This window comes from Pocillopora verrucosa, chromosome 12 (assembly GCF_036669915.1).
Source record: "Pocillopora verrucosa isolate sample1 chromosome 12, ASM3666991v2, whole genome shotgun sequence".
NCBI lineage: Eukaryota > Metazoa > Cnidaria > Anthozoa > Scleractinia > Pocilloporidae > Pocillopora > Pocillopora verrucosa.
In genome coordinates, this window is record NC_089323.1 from 7,163,767 (window position 1) to 7,188,765 (window position 24,999).

Here is a 24,999-nt window from a genome sequence, read left to right on the forward strand (position 1 = left end):
CCACTTTCCTGAGCCGAGACAAGAAGATTAACTAAATGCGGATACAAGTTATACTCACCCAGATCAACACTTCCGCGTGATACTTAGTGAAGACTTGAGCGCTCTCCAACATCCCCCTCCCTCAGGTTACAACTTGTGGACAACCTCAGTGGGAAGTTTTCCATAAAGGTATCATACCTTCATGGAAAATATGGCGAATGAAGATATCGATAGATTTTGCGAAGATGGATTGCTCCAGAAAGATTACCGGAAGCGTTACGAGGAATTCTTAACTGGGGTGAAAGTAAGTAGCTACAAGAGGGAAAAATACTATCAAAGATAGCTCTTGTTACAAACTTGAAACTTACCGTGACACATACAGATATCGAAAGGCGTTACTGAAGGGGTTCATTGACAAGAAGAAGTCGGAAAACTTCAAATTGACCCATAAAACGATACCACAGTTTTTTCGCGAGCTTGAAGGTTATACATACGCAGAAGAGGCTGCAGATAAACGCAAGGAAAGTGAAAGCGGAACTTCTCTTGTTAATATTTTTGGGCAGGATGATTTCAAGGTAGAGGGTGTTGTTATCCGAAAGACAAACCGGGAAGCATGGATTTTGGTGAATAAAACCTGCATGTTTAATGGAAAAAAGGAGTATGAAAAAGTCGAGCTTCTTCTCGACCTTGAAACGTTTGGCGCAGATGATGTCAGCAGAGAATTTCTTAAAGTGGGTGACATTCTTGAGATTGCAAAAGGTCCCAAAGGAACTGAAATAGCTCTGGAGCCAGAAATTATTTGGTAGGTTGAGTACATACGTTTTAAAAAACTGTATTTGAGCATATAACATGATCAGGAATGACACCGCTTAACATATTAATGATAGAAATGATAAAGAATTGTCCATCAATAGAAGTCTCTTATCTATTGCAAATAAAAGACTTCCTTTGATGGACAATTCAAACCCTTTCCACCTAAAAATAAGTTTGCATATTCTCTAAACTGTTCTCTATATATTTCGTAAGGTGCTGACAAGGAGAATTTGGTAACAATCAATAGCTTTGTTAGTTGGTGATCATTTTCTTTATTCTCATGACCTCGATGTTTGATTCAGGGGTGATACTGTGAGGAGAAATTAGATGCTATTCTGACCCTTGGGGTTTAAGTTGGGCAGTGATATGGGTTATATAGTACCATAATACATTATACACCTGTTATATCCGGGTATCCACGCATATTGCAGGCTTGGCTGCTAAGCCTAAGGACGTTTTGGATACGTTGGATCTGACTAATTTCGGTGTAAAAACTCTTCTTGTATATTGGAGTCTGTTCCGTTACAATTAAAGACTTTGCGACACTACAAATTGGCGACGAGGATAAAAGACAATCGGATAACAGGCCAAGATGAGTTTTGAAAGGTTTTCGTTGTCACCAGTTAACTTAGAGGCGACAAACTTGGCGGATGAGTGGAAGTTTTGGCTCGATGCTTTCGACAACTACCGAATTGCTACGAAATTAGATAAGGAAAGCGACGACGTTCAAAAAGCTACTCTTCTACATCTTGCGGGGACGGGAGTCCAGCGTTTGCTCTCAGGTTTGCCGGGAGAGAACAAGAAATTTGAGGAAGTTAAACAAGCGTTGAGTGCACATTTTCAGCCGAAGAGAAACAAGTGGGCAGAGAGGCACAAGTTTCGAAAACGTGCTCAACTTCAACATGAATCACTTGATACCTTCATTGCAGAGTTACGTATGCTGAGTCTAACATGCGACTTCGGGGAAGCAAATGATGATAATATTCTTGGTCAAGTTATAGAGAAGTGTTCTGACGGATATCTACGAGAAAAGCTACTACAACAAGGAGAGACTCTTACACTGGAAAAAGCCCAGACGCTCGGGAGAGCAATTGAATCTGCAAAGAAGGATACACAGCTACTTGGGGGTCACGGGGCCCAAAACGTTCCTGGAAAATCTGATGTTAATGCGGTAAGATTTTCAGTAAATAAAGCAAAAGAAAAAGCCTGCTTTCGCTGTGGAAAAACGGATCATCTTGCTAATAACGAAAGGTGCAAAGCTAGGAATGCACAGTGCATAAAATGTAAGAAGACTGGTCACTTTTGGAAATATTGCAGATCAAGAGAATCAGAGAATAAAGAAGATGTAAAGTTTGTCCAGCCAGTCCAGCATCAGTCAGATAAGTCTAACCCTGAATATGTTTTGTATACTACTAATAATGAGGGGCTGGGTGTTGAAACTGATGTTGAAATCAATGGTAAACTTGTTCAAATGATGATTGACACTGGCTGTGCTAAAACCTTGATCCCGAAACAGTGGTTTAGAAACAACCTGAACATTCCTCTTAACCCAACCAATGTCAAGTTCTCAGCTTTTGGTGGAGGAGACCTCAAGTGTTTAGGAGTATTTGATGCTAAACTGAGATGCAATAAGATGGAAGTAATGGAGCCAGTGTATGTGATCGATGTGGAAGGTCCCCCCCTGTTGGGAAGAAGCGCCCTGTCCACCCTCAACCTTGTAAAAATCCATGCAGTAGGGGAGAGCCCAACCAAGGCGAGGGAGAAGATCTATCAGGAGTATGAAAATCTCTTCAAGGAAGAGCTCGGAGACTTTAAGAATTATGAGTACAAAATTAAAATCAATTCAGATGTCCCTCCCAAGGTACAAAAACAAAGGCCAGTCCCTGCACCCTTAGAGGATAGATTGAAACAAGAAATAGAGCGAATGATCCAAGAAGATGTGATTGAAGAAGCGACAGGAGCATCGTGGATATCACCTGTGCAGATTGTCTACAAGGGGAATGGAGAATTGAGAGTGTGCGTTGATCTCAGGGAAGCTAATAAAGCAGTGATAAGAGAGCGGTTTCCAATTCCTAGAATCCAAGACCTGTTACGGCAACTGAGTGGGGCTCGGATGTTTTCGACTCTGGATCTAAGGAAAGCATATTGGCAGGTTCGCCTAGCGGAAGAATCTAGAGAAATTACATCGTTCATAGCCGCAGGCAAAGTGTATCAGTTCAAAAGGCTGCCCTTCGGACTTGCGTCAGCACCAGAGGTGTACCAAAGGGTCATGAGCATAGTGTGTGAAGGCTTATCAGGTGTGCTTAGCTACTTTGATGATGTTGTGGTGTACGGGTCAACACCAGAAGAACACTGGAAGAATCTTCGTGCAGTGATGGCTAAACTTCAAGACTGTGGCCTTCGTCTCAATGCAGACAAGTGTGCCTTGGGCATGTGTGAGCTGAAATTTCTAGGACACATCATCTCTGCTGAGGGCATTAAGCCTGACCCTGACAAGGTAAAAGCCATTGCAGATGCACCAGTACCTCAAAACCAAGCTGAGCTGAGATCATTTCTGGGAAGCATTACATACCTTACACAGTTTGTTTCCAACCTTGCAACAGTGATCACCCCCTTACGATATCTTACGCAGAAGGGTGTGGTGTGGAAATGGAGTACAACAGAATCCAATGCCTTTGAGGAAGTTAAAGAGCTTCTGATTAAAGCACCATGCCTTGCACACTACTCATTGGAAGCCGAGACCAAACTTGTAGTAGATGCCAGCCCAGTCGGTCTTGGGTGTGTCTTGCTGCAAAATGTTGACAGCCGTTGGCAGCCCATATCTTATGCGTCCAGAAGTCTAACTGCTGCAGAGAAGAGATATTCGCAGATCGAACGAGAGGCAATGGCTGTGCTGTTCGGATTGCAGAAGATGCATTCTTACATTTATGGTCGCCACGTTGTCGTCTCGACTGATCATAAACCACTACTTGGCGTATTCAATAAAAACACTCAATCAATTCGCCTGGAACGGATTGCTTTGAGATGTCAGGACTATGACTTCACACTCACTTATGAACCTGGATCTGAGAACATTGCAGATGGACTGTCAAGATTACCTTTGAACGCTACTGTTACAGAAACAAGTTTTGTTGAGGAGCATGTACACTTTGTCAAAAGTGCTGATGCTTTGCTCTCAATTGATGAAATAAAAGAGGCTGGAGAGTCTGACCCTGAATTACTAGAGGTGGTGAAGGTACTTGATGGAACCCAGAACCTGGTAAATAATAAATGGAAACATTTTAAAGATGAACTGAGCTTTGCACAGGGCCTACTGTGGCGAGGTCGACGAATTTATGTTCCTGAGAAGTTGAGAAAAAAGGCATTGACCTTGGCACATGAGGCTCATCAAGGTATTGTGCGTTGCAAGCAACGCCTTCGTAGAATTCTGTTCTGGCCGGGGATGGACTCTGATGTTGAAGACTACTGCCGAAATTGCGAGACTTGTGTGCGCCTTCAGCCACTACGACGAGACACACCTAATACAGCAACTCCTCTTCCCGATTACTGCTGGGAGAAGTGTGCCCTTGACCTGGTGGGTCCATTTCCTGGAGAGATCTACATCATGACTGTTGTTGATTACAGAAGCAAGTGGCCCGAGGCTATTGTTCTTAAGCGTATTACAAGTGAGAGTATAGTCACTGCACTTGCAGATATATTTGCACGATTTGGAAATCCAAAAGTTCTGATCACGGACAATGGACGTCAGTTCGTAGCTGAGGAATTCCAAGACTTCATGAAGGCGAATGGAATACAGCACAGAAGAGTATCACCCTATTTTCCACAAGCAAATGGGCAGGTCGAAAGATTTCATAGGTACCTAAAGCACAGTATCAGAGCAGCAGAGTTAGATGGTCTATCCTGGACAGAGGTTCTGCCCACAATCCTGCAAGTTTACAGATCCACTCCACATGCCGGGACTAACATGACCCCGGCTAAACTGTTTCTCAACAGAGAGATAACAACAAAGTTGCCAACAGTACCAGAAATGGATCAGAACAACCCTGAAGAGAGGTACAAGGAATACCAGAGGAAGTTATGTGAGTATACTGATGCCAAGCGACATGCACAACAACATAACCTAGTACCTGGGGATATTGTATTTGTAGCAAATACAAAATCTGGAAAATTGATTCCCACGTTTGGTCATCAGAAGTATGTCATTGTTCGTAGCAAAGGACCAGATACTTTTGAACTTGTCAATGCTGAGACTGGACAACATCTCACTCGTAATGTGAAGTTTCTTAGTAGAGTTCCACGCATGGAGCTACCAGTTAATGATGACAATGACAACGGCTGCTTGGAGTCGGAAGAGTTCGCTGGGGCAGCAATGCCTCCTTTGGATCAACTCGGATCTACAGTCTCGGATGATAGGAATCCCGCAGATAGTGGTCCTCCCTACTCAGCAATGGAATTGAGACGTTCAACTCGAACACCAAAGCCAAAGAGAGATCCGGACTTTGTTTATGACTAGAACATTGTTTTAGTTCTTCTATGTTAAGTTGCGTTGTTAGAATGGACTTTGAACTTTAAATAGGTTAGGATGGGATGTTATATCCGGGTATCCACGCATATTGCAGGCTTGGCTGCTAAGCTTAAGGACGTTTTGGATACGTTGGATCTGACTAATTTCGGTGTAAAAACTCTTCTTGTATATTGGAGTCTGTTCCGTTACAATTAAAGACTTTGCGACACTACAACACCCTTCCATAAGTTATCATCACCCAACTTCTCACAACATGACCAGATTGTTCAAAAGACAGGCATTGGTTAAATGAAGAACTGTTTCACCTTAAGTATATTTAATTGACTTTGGATGGTCAGCTGAATAAATGGTACTTAAGGGTTGATTTTTATGCTTTCACTTTTCAGCTGTTACAAATTATCTGAGAAAGAGATTGAAGCATTTCTCAACCATGTGCATAGGGTAAAAAGTGATGGGTCATCTGCTGCTACAGCTGAGCTGCTAAGGTAAATAATGTCAATAAATAACCTGATTCCAGGGCAGTTACTGGTAAATGAATTGTGTATTTACTCAATACAGAGACTTTTGCATGGCAAAAAACTATCAGTTACAAGTTGACGACCACAAAACACCAATTATCCATGTGCTTGCTCTCTTTTTTTTTTTATCACATCCTATAACAAGTCACAGCAGCTGCAGTATCCTGCAAGCAGCAGAGTGCCTCTTATTTTAAGACATAAATTGGTTCAATTGTCTTTCTAGTTCCCAGCTTATTGGCCAAATTTGAGTTACTTACTCAAATCCAGTTTTACTACCAGGTAATAGTCCATTTTACAGTGCTTGGTTGCCAAGCCTTTGAACAGGATTGAGGCTAAGGGTCATCTTGTTATGATACAAACCTTGCTGCTTTTCAAATGCAAATTAATTTGTTATCATGCTAACTAGATCACAGCTGGTCTCTATCACAACAAAATCACCTTCAGCCTCACTCCAATTCAACTATAAAATGGCCTATTAAACATATAGAACATAAAAAATCCTTTTTTTGTAGATAAAAATTACTTTAGACCACACAATTATAATAATCTTAGTAATTGTTCAAATTGAATTGCTTAACCTTCCATTTAACTAACTGAATGTTTGTTGAAATCATGAAATTATATAAAATAGGGCACATATATATCAGTTGATGATTCATTCCTTTAGTCTTTAACTGTATGTACTGAAACACTAACAGTGAATTTTTATATGTTAATGGGGAAAGATGACAGGGTATTTTATTGCAAGTAACTTTTATGCACAATATGTATAACAACTATTAAACTGAGCTTTAAGCAGCCAGGTAAATATCCACCACTGGCCACTGACTCTGATGACATGCGAAGGTTACAGATCCGTTGTTTTATTATATACTAAAACAGTAAGATAGTATGGCAGAAAAAGATGATTTAAACTATATGTTTATGGGTGCATTAGTCCCACTCACACTGATGCTCAGAAGTGAAAGGCTATATTAAAGAATATTCAGAGTTTGAGTAACCAATGAGAATGTGTCTTCAGCACTATATCCAGTGTTTTATTATTTACTAAAATGATGTTATTTACTGAAAATTCACTGACCCTTATAGCCTCACACTTGTTTGCCCTAACTTGAAGTTTTAGTAAATTTTTCTTGTTATTTGTTTGTTTGTTTTTCTTACAGTTGGGTGTTCTACTGATTTCAGGGAAATTGACTTAATTTACTATTATAAAACTCACCATTTCCCACCTGGAAAGGGAATTAAGCTTGGAGCTGAAACTGGTTATATTCCCAGTTATTTACCACCTATTCTATCACATTTTTGAAACAGAGTTTTCACAGTTCAAGGCTCTGATCTAGCTGTGATCTGATTGTTTTTATTACCACTCAAATTGTAAGGGCAAAATTCTTTGTCTTCACAACTCCAATATATTTCTATGAATATTGAAACCTTTAAAACTGATCAGATTAGGTCCTAGGTAATATAACAAGTGGCTTGTATTACCCTTGCAAACTGAATTCTCAGTTTTCTGGGAATTTGAAGGAATTCTCAAAAATTCCCAACTGTGCAAATATAGGAAAATTTTTGTTTCTTTTCTTTGTTTTTCTTGTTTTGCTTCTTGACTGATCGAATAGTTTTGTTGTGTTGCTCTAATATAATAATGCACTTACATTCTTAACAGGTGTCATGCTTTTTGGGAATACATCCTTCAACATCCTTGGGAAGATAATATAGCAACACAACCAAGAAAAATTTTGCCCACAATGTCTTACTTATTATTGATAAGTTATGCTCCTGTACTCAGAGAGGAATGCTACCAACTGTTCAAGGAATTGTTCAAGAATTTTCAAAGAGTGCCTTCTTCAAATTGGTCCTTCCTGAAATAGTTGAAAATTTAGCCAAAGAAAATTGTATCAGGTAATATTGGTGGCATTGAAAAAAGTGAACATGCAAAGATTTAAAAAAATTTTTTCACCTACTAGTAGATTACAAAATCAATGTGTATGAATTGTGACACAGGCTAGCTAGGGTATAAAATACAAAGAACAAACTGAAGCTTAATTCATGGTTTTCCTCTTCAATTAAATACAAATGCTAGTAGATTGTGGTGTGCATGATTATATATTAGTCTGAATTTCATACCCTGGCATTGCTTGCCCATGTTTTTTTACCCTTGTTTAGGTTATAATACCAAATCTCTACTCTGTGATCTGTTTCATTCAACACTTTGCTTTCAATACTGACCTAAACATTTTAAAATGAATTGCCAGACAGCAAAAGGCAAAGTAAGGGATGCCTTTGCAGAAAATGGTTTGTGAGAAGTCTTGGATGATTGCATATAAGCTCAAAAACCTGCTTCCTTGATCAATCAATCTTGTTTAAGGATCCTAGCCAAGGCATCCCTGTATGTGTACTCAATTGAGCCAAACATATTTCAGGCAGCATATGATGACAATTAATTTATTACCAAACAGCTGAAAGTGTAAGGGAGGTGTTATTTTGTTCTTGTCATCTGTTAAGTTTTCAAATTGTCAAAACGGGAAAACATAGTGATTTTGCTATTTGAATCATCAGTGGATCCTTCAAAGTGGTGCAGAATGTTCTAGAACATGTCCTAAATGTTTCACCTTCCTGACTGGTCGAAGAGTTCTACCCATGGCAAAAGTTCTTGCTGAAAGCTTAGTGAACAGCTCTTGTGGGAAATCTGCTGTAGACTTCCTGGAAAAGTTGTCACTGATGGTTGCCATTGCAGTGCCAGGGGTCCATGCAGATCTTGAGGCTTTTTCATGGAGAGATCTTCCCTTGCTGCTACTGAGTGAAGAAATCCATAAAGATTCAACAAGTCAGTGCATATCAATTAATGATTTAAATAAACATATATTTTTGGTTAAAGTAAACCTGCTAACCGTTTTGCTAGGCTTGAGCAGCCGCTACTCAAACTTAAGTAATTGTGTAGTGCAAGCAAATGTGAGTCAAACAGATGCTACTTTCTGTGGTTTACTAGCTAGGTAATTTTTTTCTCATTTTATTACTGATGGACAAGTTATACAAACAAGAAATCCAGATTTGTTGACCAGCAATGAAAATTGTGTATATCCTTTAGTATATAATGCCATTAGACTTATGATGGTTAAGGTGCATTAATTATCAATTATAAAATGAGCTTAAGTTTTCATGATTCATCTATTGATTGAAGAAACTAGAACAACTGACTTACCAGTGATCAAGAAAGAAGGCAAGTACCACTCAGAAAAAGAATACTTGAACACTTACTTCAGACTTCTAAGAGAGGAGTGTTTTCACAAGTTGAAGAATGGAGTTTCACACTTTTTAAGCAAAGGAAAGTGTGATTCAAAAGAAGCGATGATGTATAGGTGGGAACAAGTTTTTTTATTTACTTTCAATTTATGGCTAGCATGTGTTAGGTACATGAAGAATAGTTTGGCCTCATTCTACATAATCCTATGGGTAGCTACTTCATTACTTGTGATTTAACAAGAAGATTTAGAAATCAGTGGACTGTGTTTTTGCCCAAAGATTAGAAGTTTGAATTGACCATCTGAGTTCCAATGCTTCTACTTCATCCTCATCCTCCTCTTCATCCTCATCCTCATCCTCCTTCTCCTCATTATCCTTGTCCTCATCCTCCTTCTCCTCCTCCTCGTCCTCCTTTTCTTCCACCTCATCCTCATCCTCACCCTCCACCTCATATGCTATGCCTCATCCTCATTCTTTTCCTTATCCTCCTCCTCATCATACTCCTCTTCCTCTTCATTCTCATCCTCATCCTTAGCCTGGCATCCCCCCTCCATCCTCCTCCTCCTCTACCTCATCTTACTCCTCATCCTTATCTTCCTCCTCTTCCTTATCCTCATCTTCATCCTCATCCTTGCCCTCACCCACACCCTCCTCTTCCTCATATGCTCTGCCTCACCCTCATCCTCCTCCTCATATCTTCATCTTCCATCTCCAACACAATTATGTTGTAGATTTGATGTAACATTAAGTCTCTTAGATATTGCAGATGTTATATATTGCTAGTAAAGTGTTGATAGTGATTGCAATTACATCTAGGATTACTCTGAAAGGACTACGCACTCATAAACGAGAAAACTCTCCAACCACCATGTCGATTGGATTGCAATTTACTGTTAACTCAGAGGAAAGGATTGACTGGGGGTGAGCGCTTTGTTAAGTTTGAGGTCTTTGGATGTATAATGTCATCAACAGCTAGAAGGCAAGGAGACCGAGGAAGCCACCGGGCTTATGGGAGAGCCACCTCACCTTACAATAATGAATCAAGTAAAGAAAAAATGCTGCGAGTGTGCGGCTTGGCCAATTCAGTGATTATTTAAGTAAAAACTCTTGCATTTTTGTCTTAAAGTTAAGGTTTGGCAAACGAGTGACTGCATGATGTCAGTCCTATAGGAGATGATGATATAATGCTTACAATACTATAGACCAGACAAGAAAGTCAACTGATGATTATAGTTAATAAACAAATATTAGGTTAGGTATTGATCTTTGATTGTTGTCAAACACATTGATTCAAACTTTATCACTACAACATGGCTGGCTGAAATATTTTAATTTGAATGTATGTAGAAATGTGTATGTTTACATCTGCGGTATGTTATCTGTGACAGATCTGCAAGTTGGCTTGTATATGGAAATCTACTGTGCATTTCTTGTGATGGCTCATTTGAACAGCCTGTTTGGGCTGTAGTGGAAAAGGTAGACCATGAACAAAGGTTGGTTACTTTTTTTAATCTACTTCCAGCACAGACAGCCCAAGAATGAAATTCCTTTACTCACCTGTTGTGTCATTTCAGTGATTTGTGACTCTTGTGTGTAATTCGATCAGAGAGGTAGTAACTAAAAGTAGTCACTCCACTTAAATAAATGGCATGTTAGGAAGCTGCTAGGTTGAAATTGCTTTGGTGAGATTAATCTAATTGAAACATTTTTCTCAGTAAATATGAATGAATTCAGGATTCTACTTCATAGGGTCATGGCCAAATTGGCCTTTTTTTTTTGGAGGGCTGTTTGACTGGAAAAGAGGCTTTTGTTGGAAAATTGGAGTTACTAAAATGTAAATTTTCTTAAAGCTTTGCCGGCAGTAAAGAAGAAAACAATCCCTGCATTTTTCTCTTGTGGCTACTGATTAACCCCAGCTCTCTAAATATGCTTCAACCATAGAGTGATATGGGTGGCACTTTGTGGTGATAAAACAAACAACATATCAGAGGCAGAATTTGTAATCAAACTACAAGGGATAACAGATGATGGTAGGTAAATTAAAGATAAGAGGGAATTGATGCTTTTGATTGAGGTTTTTAAAGAAGCTCATTTTTGTTGTTAACTGACAGCACTTAATTATTTGAAAGTTAAATGAGCTACTCAAGAATGTAGTCTTGTCAACTGACTTAAAGCTGTAAACAACTGATCTTTGAAAAATTCAATGTTGTTACTCAATTGGGACATGCTAACAATAAATTGTAGGGGGGAGGGAGGGGGGGTTTAGCTTGAAATAGGTAATTTATAGCAACCTTTTTGACTGATAGCCATTTTTTTATATTCAGATCTGTACTAATGTAAGGATTAATTTTACTTGAAAACTAAGAGATCAATAATACATAGACTAATGACATTTTAAATAAAAATTTGTTGCAAGGTAGCATCAGGAGAGGTTAAATATGCCCTGTTTCACGTTCGACAGAACTACCCACTGAAGGGAAAATAAGCATTTCTTTTTCTCATAAGTATGTGGGCTAATTTTTGCATGCCTGCAGTTATGAGTAATGTAGTGCCCAGTTCAGGATTAACCTGGCAGTATAGTGACAGAATCACCTAATTTTCGGTTGACATTGTTTATTTTAGTTGAACTCTGATAATTCTGGATACAGCACATGACCGCAGAGTTTTTCAACCTTTCTGCAGTCAAATTACTCACCATTCAGTCGCATGTTAAATGTTGTAGTAGCCCCAGACTGTTATTACATAAGTTATACCGACCTTGAGTGGTATGACTGCGTTATAATGCGGTGCTGATGAAATACCTGGACGTGTATAACACGATTGTAACACTTTCCTTTTTCTTTTTTGGATACCTTTAATAGGGAAAGAAGCTCACATGGCTGAAAGCCAGACATTTTACCTGTCTTTTGGTCCGGCTATGGATATTTTGCAACACAAAGGTTGATCATCGTAGATCCGTCTTATCACAGTTATCAATCACCACTGGCAAATTAGCTCAGTCTCAACACACAGGTTGATCATCGTAGATTCGTCTTATCACAACTATCAATCACCACTGGTCTATTAGCTCAGTCTTATGATATCCTTTAGTCATCCAATAATGTCCTATGTGATTGAGGATATTAGTGTTCATGCATCCTACGTAAAGTGTTAACTGGAAAATTTCTCATAACCATTATTATATTAGTTAATGTTCTTTATCGACTGCAAAACGTTGACCTGAAAATAATCTGAACTGTTTTTGACAATAATTGCCCCGTTCTGAGATACATACATACATACATACATGCATATATGTTTGAAAAAAACTTTTAGTTTGCAAACTGTAAGGCAGTAATTTTCAAGTTGTCCATTTCCTACATGCTGGTGACTCTTTTAAGTGCGAATTTTGTAGGAATTCTTTAAAAAAAAGTTGTTAGATTCTTAAAAGATGCAAGACAGTGATGTATTTGCTTTTGTCAACAGCTACGTGTATGATTAATTTTTGACTGATATTTTCTAGATTCTGTTCCGTTCAAGGATTTCTTAGTACATCCAGAGGCCAATCACATGTGTCAAGCTGAGTACGTTCGTAAAATAGAAGCTCCTCCTGACTGGGGAATCATATTTGAGTCTCCACCAAAGTCACATGACCAAGATGAGTCTTCAGTGTACTCTCTTGTGGAAGACTTTGAAAGAATAAAATTATCAAATATCAAGGCAAAACTAGATGACACACAACTCGATGCAATTGACCTTGCACTTAAGAACAAAGTGGCTTTAATTCAGGTATGATTGCGTAGTACTTGTTGATATTTTTGGGTTGTCTATAAAATCTTAAGGGTTTTGGAGGATTACGGATTACTTATGAGAGAAAATGTTTCAATAACGACCAAGAAAGAAAAGCTGTCAGCCTACGTTTTGCAGATCCCATGCTTATATTTCTAAGAAAATCTGAGAAGTGTGGAAAACATTCGAAAACTCAACATAGGTCAGTTATGCCCTCAGCCCCGTGATCAGACGTTTAATGGTACTACTACTGACAACCACGATCAAATTTCCAACATTTGACTGCATTGTGCATAATGCTCTGAGCAGTTTGATTGAGAGCTCATAGTGATTTCCTACCAGCACTAATTTTGTAATTTTTTAATTAAAATGGCCTACATGTGGTACGTACATATATAGTTTATTGGCTTGTCCTCACGGGGCTGTTTAGAGTCAATATGAATCCTAAAATTTTTATCTTTCATGCAGGGACCTCCAGGAACTGGGAAATCTTTTGTTGGTGTGTCTCTTGTTCATTTGTTATTGTCAATGGATGTACCGAAGACATTTGGACCCATTTTTGTAAGTATTTAATGTATATTGAGAATGCATTACTCCATAATCTCTTTGTTCAGCCCCCTCTTGATTTTTAACCGTTCCCCACTTATGAATGGACTAAATTTATCATATGCCCCTCTCTCTGTCGAGTCCGCCCTTATGGTTGACAATATTTGATCTGATGCGCCATATACAATGCACTAAATGTGAAAACAAGGCGTTTTGCATGAGTTTGTAGTTTGTTACCAAACGAAAGATGATTGATATGTACTACGACCATTTGGTATTTGTCAACAAAACAATAACAGGGGCACGTAAAGGAAATGGTGAACATTTCACATAATGCCAAATCTTTAGCAAAAATTCAAAAAGGCGTGAATCAGAAACATTTATTTCCGGAAATTGTTTTCAGTTTTGTAGAGGCTTTAATGTTGCAGATAACATTAATTGTTATGAAAATGCTCACAACTTGAGGTAAGAGCTAAAAATAGTGTGACATGCACATCGCATGAAATGTTCAAAAAAGGTTTGTCAGCCTGTGCTGACGCCGCCGCAAAAACAATCAGTGAGGGTTCGAGTGGAAAGACCACCTGTTCCAAACTTCTCATGTTTGCCACTTGATTGATTTGTAAAGGTTATAAGCGTACTGATGTTTTTTTTCCTTTCTTACCCTGTTATTCTTACTTGACTATTCAAAGGTTGTCACTTACAAGAATGACGCTGTAGACCATTTCTTGGAAGGGTGTCTAGATTTATCGTCTAAGCCCAGAATTGTCCGTGTTGGAAAGTCATCAAGATCAGAAAAGTTGGAGGACTGTCTCTTGTTTAACGTAAGATTTGTTGGATCTACCTGGGCTTGGCTGTTTGAAACCTGATTGACACTAATCCTGGGTTACATATACATAAAAATAATTCATTTTCATGATGTTTAAATCAAGATTAGTGCTAAATGTCCTTTCAACAACTCGGTCAAGGGTCCGTAGTAGTGCTGCTGCACGTTACTGCTGATAAAATTTTGTTGGCATTTGTTGGAACCATCACCGATCAGATGAAACTATAGATTAAAAATGAACTTTTGAAACGTTTTGCTTAACATAGCCTTTTCTTTCAATTACTGGATTTTGTCTATTTTACTTGCCTTACTTTAGAATTTTCACGATATTTTTCTAGTAAGCAGTTTACGTGAAGTTGAAATTTAATGCAAGCTCATTGCCACCAGCTAGCAAGCAGTCCCTCTTTAAAAGCGTTGCGGCACGAGCGTTTTTTCGCCCATGTAGAGGTATGGGTCCTCAAGCGAGACCTCTCGCGAGCCGGCGAGAGGTCCGCAAAAGCTTTGGCACTACTTCTCGTTATTTGTACCAGATCCCTTATAGACCTCTCGCCGGCTCTCTTTGCTCAGGGTCTGAAACCTACTCGCGGGCAAAGGAGCGGTCATCCAGTAATAAGCCTGCGCATTTTTGAATAGGTGTGTAATGAACTTTTAATGATATTTGATTTGACAATTTCCTTCTAAATAACGCTTGTGTGATCTCTATTCATATAGGTAAAGTCAAAGTTTGTGTGGTCTGAAGTTCTCAAAACGCAAAAAGAAAAACTCAGAAGTCAACTGCGAAATATGCAACATCTCGTGAAAGAGGCATACTCGAAACTTCAGGGTTCCTGTGTTTTTAATGCTGATATGTTCATCCAGGTGTGGATCTATGTTTTAAAGTACCCCTCAAGGTGTTAATTTGTGATTCAATTATTCCAAGTGACAAAGGGTTATTATAAACCTTATGCATGTTCATGTGAAACTCGATGGAAGACGGTTGGTTGATGGTACATTTGCCCTTCACCTTATTACTCCATCAGGAAGGCAATGGGGCTTTGATTTCATACCAGAGACGTACAATTCTCCCCAACTTTAAGTTCTGATTATGTGAAGGGTGGGTAATGTTACTTTGTGATTAGATAATTATTTGGCGGATAGTATAGTTTGTTTTCGAACACTTATGCACTTTAGAAATTAGTTTTCCCGTTGGATAGCGTTATCCTACCCTCAAGCTTAGACTGTGCTGTGTGGCCCTATGGAATAGCTGCAAAAAACGTACCTATGTTCACCCTAAAATTTTTCTTAAAGACAGCAACTGAAAAACAGGTCAGGGAGCTCCTGATAGAATCAAATGACCAAGCGAAGGTGGATAAGCTACTCAAAGAGAGAAGCATGGATGGGTCATATAAATCTCACTTGAAAGGTGCAGGAATATTTCATTTGTTAAACCTTTCTTACTTTTCCCGACTTAGATTCCGAGATGTTGTATGTTTTTTCCTCAAAAAATATTTAATATGAGAAAAACTTGAAATTTTCGTAGGGAAAATATTCAGCGATTTATGAAAGATCGACGTCTGCCAAAGGACTGAAATAGTTTCAATAATGATTTAAGTTTATAGTGCAAAACGCAGTTGAAGTGTTGTTCTTTAAATTTGAATTTTTTACTTGGTTAGCACTAAAATAGTTCAAAATGAGTCGAGACGAGTATTTAATGTTTTGTTCCAACATGTTTCTTTGGTGACATTATTACCTTGCTTATCTGACTAACTCCCTTGCTTTGAAGAAAATCTCTCTTTGTGTTGGACGTTACAGGGTGTGTAAGAAACGCACTAGGCAAGTGGCTTCCTGGACAAGTAGAATTTGATCGGTTTGCCAGGGAGAACGGATTTCCAGGAACGAGTAGCAAGCCGTCACATTCAGTTACTGACGCAAAGTCAGAGCGCACAAGGTACTTTTGATGCTTTCATATATTATTATTAGACAGAAAAAGGGCAAACAGGGCAAATTTGTGGCGATACAAGTTGAGTGAAAATCGATGAACGCCCGTTGGCCTACCTGAAACGAAACAAAACTTTTCTACGTTTTGCAATGATTGCAGCTTTGCTCTTTGGTACTGCAAACACGGAGTAAGGTCGTAACTGCACAAGCGCAGCGTGGCGCATTTCTCTCTGAAGGCATTTACCGGAAGAAACCGGCTGTCATTCTAATTAACTGAGAAAAGAATTTACATCAGCGAGATTCTCGCGAATTTTCGCACCTCGTAAACGGTTGGGGCTTGCGATAGATTTTCAGGGTGACTTGAGAGTCCGAAATGGCCATCAGAATTTTGAGGCAAGACGCCGACAGGTGATTCACCTGGATTTTTATCAATAGTCCATTTTACAGTTGCGTGCTTGGTTGCCAAGCCTTTTACAACAAGGTCACCTTCAGCCTCACTTCAAATCAGAGGCTTGGCAACTAAGCACACAACTGTAAAATAGCCTATTGTCTAAGCTCGCGCTCGAGAAGTCAATTTCGTCTTAATTCAAGGAATTCCGTACAATAAAATACAGGCATTATAATCAGTCTAATCATCTTAGCGGCCTTCATGTTTTCAGCAGTGTCATATGACAACCGTACCGTGAACGCATTATACAAACGTTTGCTTGCCTGACGATCTTTTCGGCACGCACTCGACAAGTCTTCGAAATTGTTTGGGAATAAGCTTGGGAAGAAAGTTCATTTTAAAATTTGAATATTTAGTGAGTGAAGAAACATCACGTCACGTGTTTCTATTTCGCTGTGAAACAAAAATCTTAAAAGTTGAACTGTTTACCAACGGAACATTTCCATCTGGCGCATGAAAAACAATGTGCTCATACTTTACTCCAGATCTCTGTATCAAATCTTCTATTGTATAAGGTGTCTTACAATGTAAATATACCACCTTAGTTACCACATTCGCCTCTTAAATGTCCACAGTTAATCGTAAAGTAGGCTATGCTGGATCGTGGATCAAATCTGACCATATAAACGTTTTGAAATTTAAACCTAAGACGCCTTACATACTTTATTTTGAGTGATTGTACACTTAATTCGTAGTAGAAAGAGTGGTTTATTGACGTTTCTCCTCATTGCAAGTTCGCCCCCTGCCAGTGCACCCCATCAAATATAACATGTTCGCCCTACGTTCACTATTTTGCCCAAAGATCTTCAACTCGTCTCCTTACGGCAAAACATATGGCCATTGTGATTTCTGTGGCATTATACTAGCTGTTGGTAACTGTTGCTTGTTTTGTCAGTGACAAGTTAATAGCTGCAAAACCTGGTTGTTGAAATAAGTCCTAGGCTAGATCTGAGATCTTATTTGTTTAGTGAAAATATTGATCTCCGCTCTGCTACATGCAGAACTAAAAAGCGAAAACTGGATCAAGAACAGGAAAACCCCTATGACTTCCGAGAGCCTTCTGTAGAGGAAGATGAGCGGATTTCCTCAGCCTTAGAGTACGAGTTTCCTGACGATACGCAAGATATTTCTGACACCAGCACACATGACACATTTGGAGAACGAAAACTTATTCCCATGGATGAGAGAAGTGAGTTTTTTGGTTTTAAGCTCTACTTTTTAAATTTGATAAATACAAATACCAGTTTAAAAAAATTGCAATTTGCTAAAAAAAGTATGAAGTATATACAGCTTCTGTTTTCTCATCAGTGTCTCTTTTTGATGACGAAGCTAAGTGCGAAGCCTTCGACATGAAAATAATCTTTCACTATCATGCCAGCAAAACTCGTTTTCTTTAGAAAGTTGGGCATTTAGCTTCGTTTTGAACGTGAGGGTTCTCTGGAACTCGGAAATTTCCTATTAGATATTTACTGGCGTCTTATAGATGTAACCTAACCTTTATAGCATCCTCAAAAGATTAACCTTTGTCTAACATCTGGTGCAATCATTTCCATACATGGAGAGACTTTAGTATATGATTTGGTGAGCAAGATTGATTTAACCAATGAGAACGTTTGAAATACAATATCCCAGGCTGAGAATTAAATAGTTGGTAATTGAGAAACCACTATAATGGTCATAAACCAGATCAGAACATCCCATTTTCTACCGTGATACGGATTTTGTACATGGCGTGCATGTAAAATGGCATTTTTTCCATACTAGAATGTTATGTTTGAAACCATTGTTATTATCGTAAATGTGATCTTTTGCCAGAAGTTGACCACTTCATAAGATGCTCAGATGAAACAAATATCTGGGTTCTCAATCAGCATGCAAGGATTCAGCTAGTGTATGCTCTTCAAAGCTTGTATGCTGAGAAGGCCCGCATGGAGTTTCTTGATGTGAGCAGGGAGGCCCAGGAGGTAAAACACAAGCTTCGATTGTGACAGTAATAACGTCAACTAGAAAAAACGTTGTGGAATATCTTTTACTTAATGTTTGTTCTTCCCTTAGCCACAAAAGATGTAGTTTCAAAAACATCTTTTCACAGTGATCATGATAGTCTCCCTTAAACGAAGAAAAATGCGCAGATTTGAAATATCCTCTTCTATTTAGTTGGTCATCTATCAGTATATAAACAAAATGCGTTGTAAGTAGTACATTATGTTGTAAAAAGAGCCAAATTGATCAAAAAATGGTGTGTAACCCCATCTTTTCACGTGAAATTGGTCCGGCTATCAGCGAATTCGTTCTCATAACAACAAGTTCTTCTTTGTACCCTGAACACGGAATATGTATTTTGCACAATGACCCATTTGTCTCGAATATTTATTTTCGTTTCAGGGTCCCCTTTAGTGAAGAGCGAACTCATTATTTTGAAATTTTCTTACCGCTCATGTTGCTAGGTTTTTATGATTTCATTTATGCACTTATACTTGGTGAGGTAGGGAGTGTCTTTCAAGGACAATTGACTTGGCTGTGCGCCTTTTTTTTCTCTAAATTTTACTGTTGAACTTATCCACAGAAACATCACCAGTATACAGCGTTGAGAAATAAACATGAGATCGATGTGATGAGGCAATGTGAAATTATTGGTGTGACGGTGACTGGTTGCAGCCATGAGAGCTAATCTGCTGGGTAAACTAACAACACGTTGTATTTGTTGGTGTTATTGATGTGAATATGTTGGTGGTAGTGCCGGTGCAAGTTCATTTCATCTCCTAATCAACTTCAGACTGTATGTTTAGTTTTCCAATTTTAGGATACTTCACATATAGCATAGACTTTGTGATAGTGTAGTGTGATCGTCCGGGTTAGTGTAATCTTAAGAAGGACTTTTGTCGGTAGTGGTGACTGACGTTTCGACAACCTGAGTAGAAGTCATCATTAGAATCAAGAGAATCATTAGTTGTTGTCAGTCAATTGATCTAAGTCCGGTTCGTATAAACTGATTAATTCAGTTTTGCCGTGATGTTATCCGCGTAAGACTCAAGTGGCGTAGGTCGGTTGCGATCGGTCGGTTTCGATCTTTCAGTAAAGTCAGGTCGTTCTGTTCGGTTCGTCTGTAATGTTAATATCATGCATGAGTCGTTTGTATGGTGCCGGTAGAGGTTGAAACCTTTTGAGGGAAATTTGTTCTATGTTTGCAAACCAGCTTTCCGGAGTCAGTCGTTGGAAGTAGTTGGTGCTGTCAATTAGGCATTGCGCAGAGTCCCAGTCAATAGTGTGTTTCGTAAGTCGATGATGTTCAGCAATGTGATTGTTGAAATCACCTTTCCTTGTCGCTAGCTTGTGTTTAGTCAGTCTTGTTGTGAGTTTTGTCAGTCTCGCCGATGTAGGAGGCGTGGCAGTCGGAGCGATTGATTTTATAAACCGCTCCCTGTCTGGTCCTCGGTTCGTCCTTGTCCTGGACGTTTGTCAGTAACTGACGTAGTAAAGTGATGGGTTTGTGGACGACGTGGATGTTGAAGGGTTGTAGGATGCGCCAGATGTTCTCAGACTGCTATATCAGACATGTCATCACGATGTAGTCCTTGGAAACATACTAAAATTGTTTAAGTTTGTCAACTAGTTCTTTTAAATTACCCACTGTCCAAACATTGATTTTTTTTAAAAACTGGCGGGGAATTCGGTAACTTCGCGAATGTCATTTCAGTCACATATCATGCTATCACTTCGACTGATTCGTGAGAATTTTTTTGAGATGTGAAACCGAGAGCACCGACATAGTGTGAAGTTGGGCTCATTTTGCACTGACTTTTTATTATCGGGATTAAAATTATGGTTGAAATGGAGTTTCCGTTCGCTACGTATGGTTCTGAATGATCGTAATGCCTTTCCACTCACAGTTCATTTGCTGTTGTTAATATACTTTCAGAGGAAATAAAGCCATCAGTTATGATAGTAGAAGAGGCTGCCGAAATCTTAGAAGGACAACTTGTGGCAGCTATCCCGCCATCCGTTCAACACCTTATCATGATTGGTGATCATCAGCAGCTGAAACCTGTGGTACAAAACCCCAGACTCCGAAAGACTAATAACCTTGATGTCTCCATGTTCGAGAGACTTGTGAACTGCAAGATTCCTTTCAAGCCGCTTGAGTATCAATGCCGAATGAGAGACGACATTGTTGATTTGCTCCGAACGCTAAAAATCTATAAGGAGCTTAAAACAAAGACGGAGGTAAATGCTGGAAAGTACGGACCTAAGTGGACAATGGCTTTCGCACAAAGTTTATCTAAGGGAAGGTTATTACTTTTCGCGGGTGGAGGACACCTATTTGCCAGTGTTTGCCCTGCTGAGGCTAGGAGAGAATCGGCGCTCTAAGGGGTTAAAAACATAAATTCTTTGTGTTACTTACGTTAACGATTCCCTCTGTTTACTAACCTTACTGCCAAACCCATTCCCTCCATGCTAGATTTAAATCACTCCTTTAGCTACAAGGAGTTGAAATTCTTTTTGCACGGAGTTACAGAGCTTGAAATGTATAGTTATTTGTTCTACCTCTCTAGCTAATTCGCAACAATCATCTTCCTCATTGTGTGGAGAAGAGCATGTACTTCTGCCGCCACACAAGTGAGGAGAAACCATCAAAAGATTCCCACAGCAAACGAAACGTCCATGAGGCCAGAATGATCACGGAAGCTGCAAAAACGTTTTGTCAACAGGGAGTTCGTCCATCTAGAATTACAGTACTTTGCGCATATCGAGGACAGGTAAGTGAACTTTGGATGCTTTTAATCTCTACAACCGAATTATATTTCATCCTGAGAACATGCATAGTGATAAAATTAACATCCTTTGCAAAGTTTAGGTGGGTCACAGCAGTTTACAGCTCTGTTTTTTTAATTGACCATTATTGCTGCTCTGAGTCTGGTGATGGTGAAATACTCGTATTAAAATGTCCATCTTTGTAAATCATATTTGACTGTCCTTGTTACTTAACTCAAGTTAAGCCATCATAACAACATTATAACCTGTTAAATACATTCTTATTTTTATCTATGAAAGTTAGCAACCTAAAATGAACTTGGAAACCCCATTACTATTTTTGAATGGTGTTCTTTTCATTGAGATAAAACTTTTATGTAAATTAAGAGGCCCTAAATCCCAGTTTTTTAAAAATGTGCGAAAAGTTTCTTTTGTTTAATGATTTTGGAATTGTTAAATAAAGAAAATGGGGGGGGGGTCTACTTAGCTGATTTTCGAAATGGCTAACACTACGAGCATATGTAATGTTCAGCAAAGTTTGTTTAATGCCTTCTTTTCATCACCTCATGTAGGATGATAGCTATGATACATCGAAGACCAAGCATTGTACACAGTTGCAAGTGCTACCGTTTGACCCTCAGATACCTGATCGAATTGCAATGTATTTGTCAGTGTTTGCCTTTTTGGGGGAAGACGAAGACTGCACCATCTACCATATCACCTTTAGACACTGACTACAAGCAAATGGCGACAAGCTAGCACACATGGTGCAGGCTGGTGGGGGGCGATTCTGATTCCCACCTTTGAAGCATCGCTTTCCCCTATTGTTGCTGATGAGCCGTTCATCGCAACGGTACACAGAACTCACAGATTCTTTTTCGTTTTCATGTTTATTCTCCGTACAATAAGTCACTAAGAAGACTTATGAATTAGAATAAATTCTAGAAAACTCTCAATTGTCTATTTTTACCTTATTTGGTAGTATTCGCAAGTGCCACAAACTAAGAGGGGTGGGGTCCGTCAAAACTCTTGAACACTGTCAAGGAGAACAAATAATACATTGTCTTCAGGAGGTTACTTAGGGTACCAGTTGCTCTCTCTATGTATATCCAAACTGGGACTAATAACTACAGGATACCACTGGCCATTTTTTTTATCTTGTTCTAATTGTTAAGGTGATATACTCCTTTTGCAGGTCACTGAAATAAAAGATTTCTTCCAATCCCAAATGTTGAGAAAATGGGTGAGATTGAGGTGACGACGATAGACGCTTTTCAGGTTATGGAAAGTTCCTCTCATGTCTTTTATCAATGTGAAATAGAACAATGGTTAACTTCTTTAAAACCATTTATCATTTTCAGTTGAAAATCCTTTCCTTAGTGTGGTCCCGAGACATCTAAACTTTAAACTCCGTGGTAATAAATTGATATGACTAAAATCTTATGGCATCATTGAAGAAAGTGTAACGAGTTAACTAGTGTAAGCAATTCGGCAAACAATTAAAGGATATAATGTGATTCGAATCCGTCACCCTCGCGATCCCGGAGAGATTCTGTACCAAATGCGGTGCTTTGAAGTGAAAGGAACGGAAAATTTTAAAAAAGAACTATCTACGACGTTTGAGAATGAGGCTCTTATCATACCTAATCATTTTCTTCTACAGGGGCAGGAAAATGACATCATCTCGTTTCTCTGGTCCGAAGTAACAATGAGAACAAGATTGGTTTTTTGTCGCAGAAGAATCGTATTTGTGTGGCAATTTCACGAGCACGTTGTGGCTTGTATCTCTTTGGTAATCAAGCTCAATTGGAGTATAAGTCATTAGTCTGGAAGGTGTGTGAGTTAGTCTAATCTTGCAACAGATAGTTGGGTGGCCTGTGACTTACTGTCACTTTTGTGACTTCTGATTAAAAAAAATCAGGTTTTTAGTCCCATGACCAATTTCTAGGGTTAGAAAATCTCTTTATTAGTGTGCATACTCCACCCAGGAATATACTTGTTAGGGCAGCATGATGTAATGCACTTTTTTTTGTTTGTTTTTTTTTTCTTTACGGTGGCGGTTTTATTGAGGGTAGTTCGTGATAGACGAGCGTTCCACCAAGATGCTTAAACAAACTTGGAATCAACGGTATTTGTTATCTTATGACAAATGTGATGGAGTTCTTGATCTTAAGTTGGTTTGAAATGGATTATATTCTTTCCAGAGGAAAGCTTGATATAAGTGTTTTGTTTGCTTTTGTTTGGTATGTAAACACAATCAGAACAAAGAGACTGGTTAAACTTAACACGAAGGAGAAATAATGAGGTATTCCTTTCTTGCCAGGCTATCGTAAAGTTCATGAAGGAGAAGGATGTCTCGTTAAAGAAATTCCATTGGTAACTGTAAGTAACACGCGAAGTGTTAACTGTAATGCAGGTACCTGTTATGCTGTCGTTAAATACTCCGAATTTGAGCTATGAACGTAACACGAGATACAGTGTTTCCTACGTTTAGTGAGTAACCTCTACCCCCCGAGTAAGTGCCTCACTCCAGTAAGCACGAATTGGGACTAAATAGTCGCTGCGGCCATGCGCGGTGCTTATTCGAGGAATTGGTTCTCAAGTTTCAATGCATCATACACACGTTGGATGCTGGAGGCAAAGCCGTGCCGATGCAAATACCTTCGATTGCAATCAAATCCAAATTCTGGAACCCTCACCTTAAACTTCGTTAACCTTCTTGGTTTGTTTGACTTTCATGCCTGCCCCTAGATGTTTGGGGTGATTTCAGGATGTAGTAAAAACCTTCAAATCAAAACTCAAGAAATCCAAGGGGAATATGATTGACTACAGAAAACAAGCGTGTCCAAATTTATTTTCGTTTTAAACGGTGAAGGACATTTAGGCTTCTGGGTAGCGCGTTCTGAGGGTGTTGAAGCCGTTAGCAGTTCCTTCATTAGAAGGTGGAAAAAAGGACCTGGAGTGAGTAAGTACAAGAATTTTATTATCTTGTGCACGGTTATTTATAAAAATCATCGTCTATGGGCATGGAGCAAAGATTCAAACTGGACTCGTCGATGGCTGTTGAAAGCTATTGCATGATAACATTCGTTAACCCGCTCTAATCTTGTTTAAAAAGCAGCAACATCTCTGTATACAGATTGGAACGTAGGTTGTACCTCAGACCATGGATTCCTTGTGATAACTCATGCCGTTTGGAGAGCTTCACAGAAACAAGCGCGAGATACAAATGATAACTGCGTGGCATATTACTGCCTTCTAAAGGCTTCTTCCTTTTGTCTTTTTGTCGTTCTTTAGCAAAATATAACCATTAACATGCCCAAAGCGGAGGAAAGTCAATTTACTTATCGGAGACCAAGGGAGACGATGCAGGTTATCAATGGTGAGGTGGTGTAAAGGTGTTTTTGTAGTTACCAATCCCTTTTTTGCATTAATACTTCGCTGTGGAGGGAATACAGTCAGCAGTGAGAAGAAGTCATCTCAAATACGTACGATAAAGGAAGGTGGGGAACTTCAGTTTTATAAATGCATAACTAAGAAAACGGTATAAAGAGTCATCGAAATTGTCTTCTCCTAGACAAGTCTACGTCGGGAGAGAATGACAACTAATAATTTTTCAACTTACCCGCATCGGGTGAGCTAAAGGTTCCGGGTCTGTCGTCTGCTGGGA

General features: G+C 39.1%; 2 protein-coding genes across 2 annotated transcripts in view; both read left to right on the forward strand.

Annotated features, from left to right (window-relative positions):
- Nucleotides 1-35: 35 nt before the first annotated feature.
- On the forward strand, nt 36-23,121 carry LOC131775075 (NFX1-type zinc finger-containing protein 1). Its single transcript, XM_066159059.1, is given in 23 exon segments — nt 36-781; nt 5,704-5,802; nt 7,499-7,734; nt 8,392-8,659; nt 9,014-9,191; nt 9,892-9,996; nt 10,464-10,568; nt 11,017-11,105; nt 11,937-12,014; nt 12,578-12,843; nt 13,312-13,404; nt 14,079-14,210; nt 14,924-15,070; nt 15,500-15,614; nt 16,004-16,139; nt 17,546-17,766; nt 18,393-18,541; nt 19,144-19,230; nt 19,232-19,256; nt 20,497-20,801; nt 21,131-21,334; nt 22,525-22,607; nt 22,993-23,121. Coding segments are annotated over 19 exon segments (2,685 nt in total). The 5' UTR covers nt 36-781; nt 5,704-5,802; nt 7,499-7,734; nt 8,392-8,472; the 3' UTR covers nt 22,588-22,607; nt 22,993-23,121.
- Nucleotides 23,122-24,644: 1,523 nt separating this feature from the next.
- LOC131790089 (THO complex subunit 1-like) overlaps nt 24,645-24,999 on the forward strand; it is a 10,972-nt gene continuing 10,617 nt past the window's right edge. The window contains exon 1 of the mRNA XM_066158831.1: nt 24,645-24,711. Coding sequence (XP_066014928.1) covers nt 24,645-24,711 — 67 coding nt within the window. The remainder of the gene's footprint in view (nt 24,712-24,999) is intronic.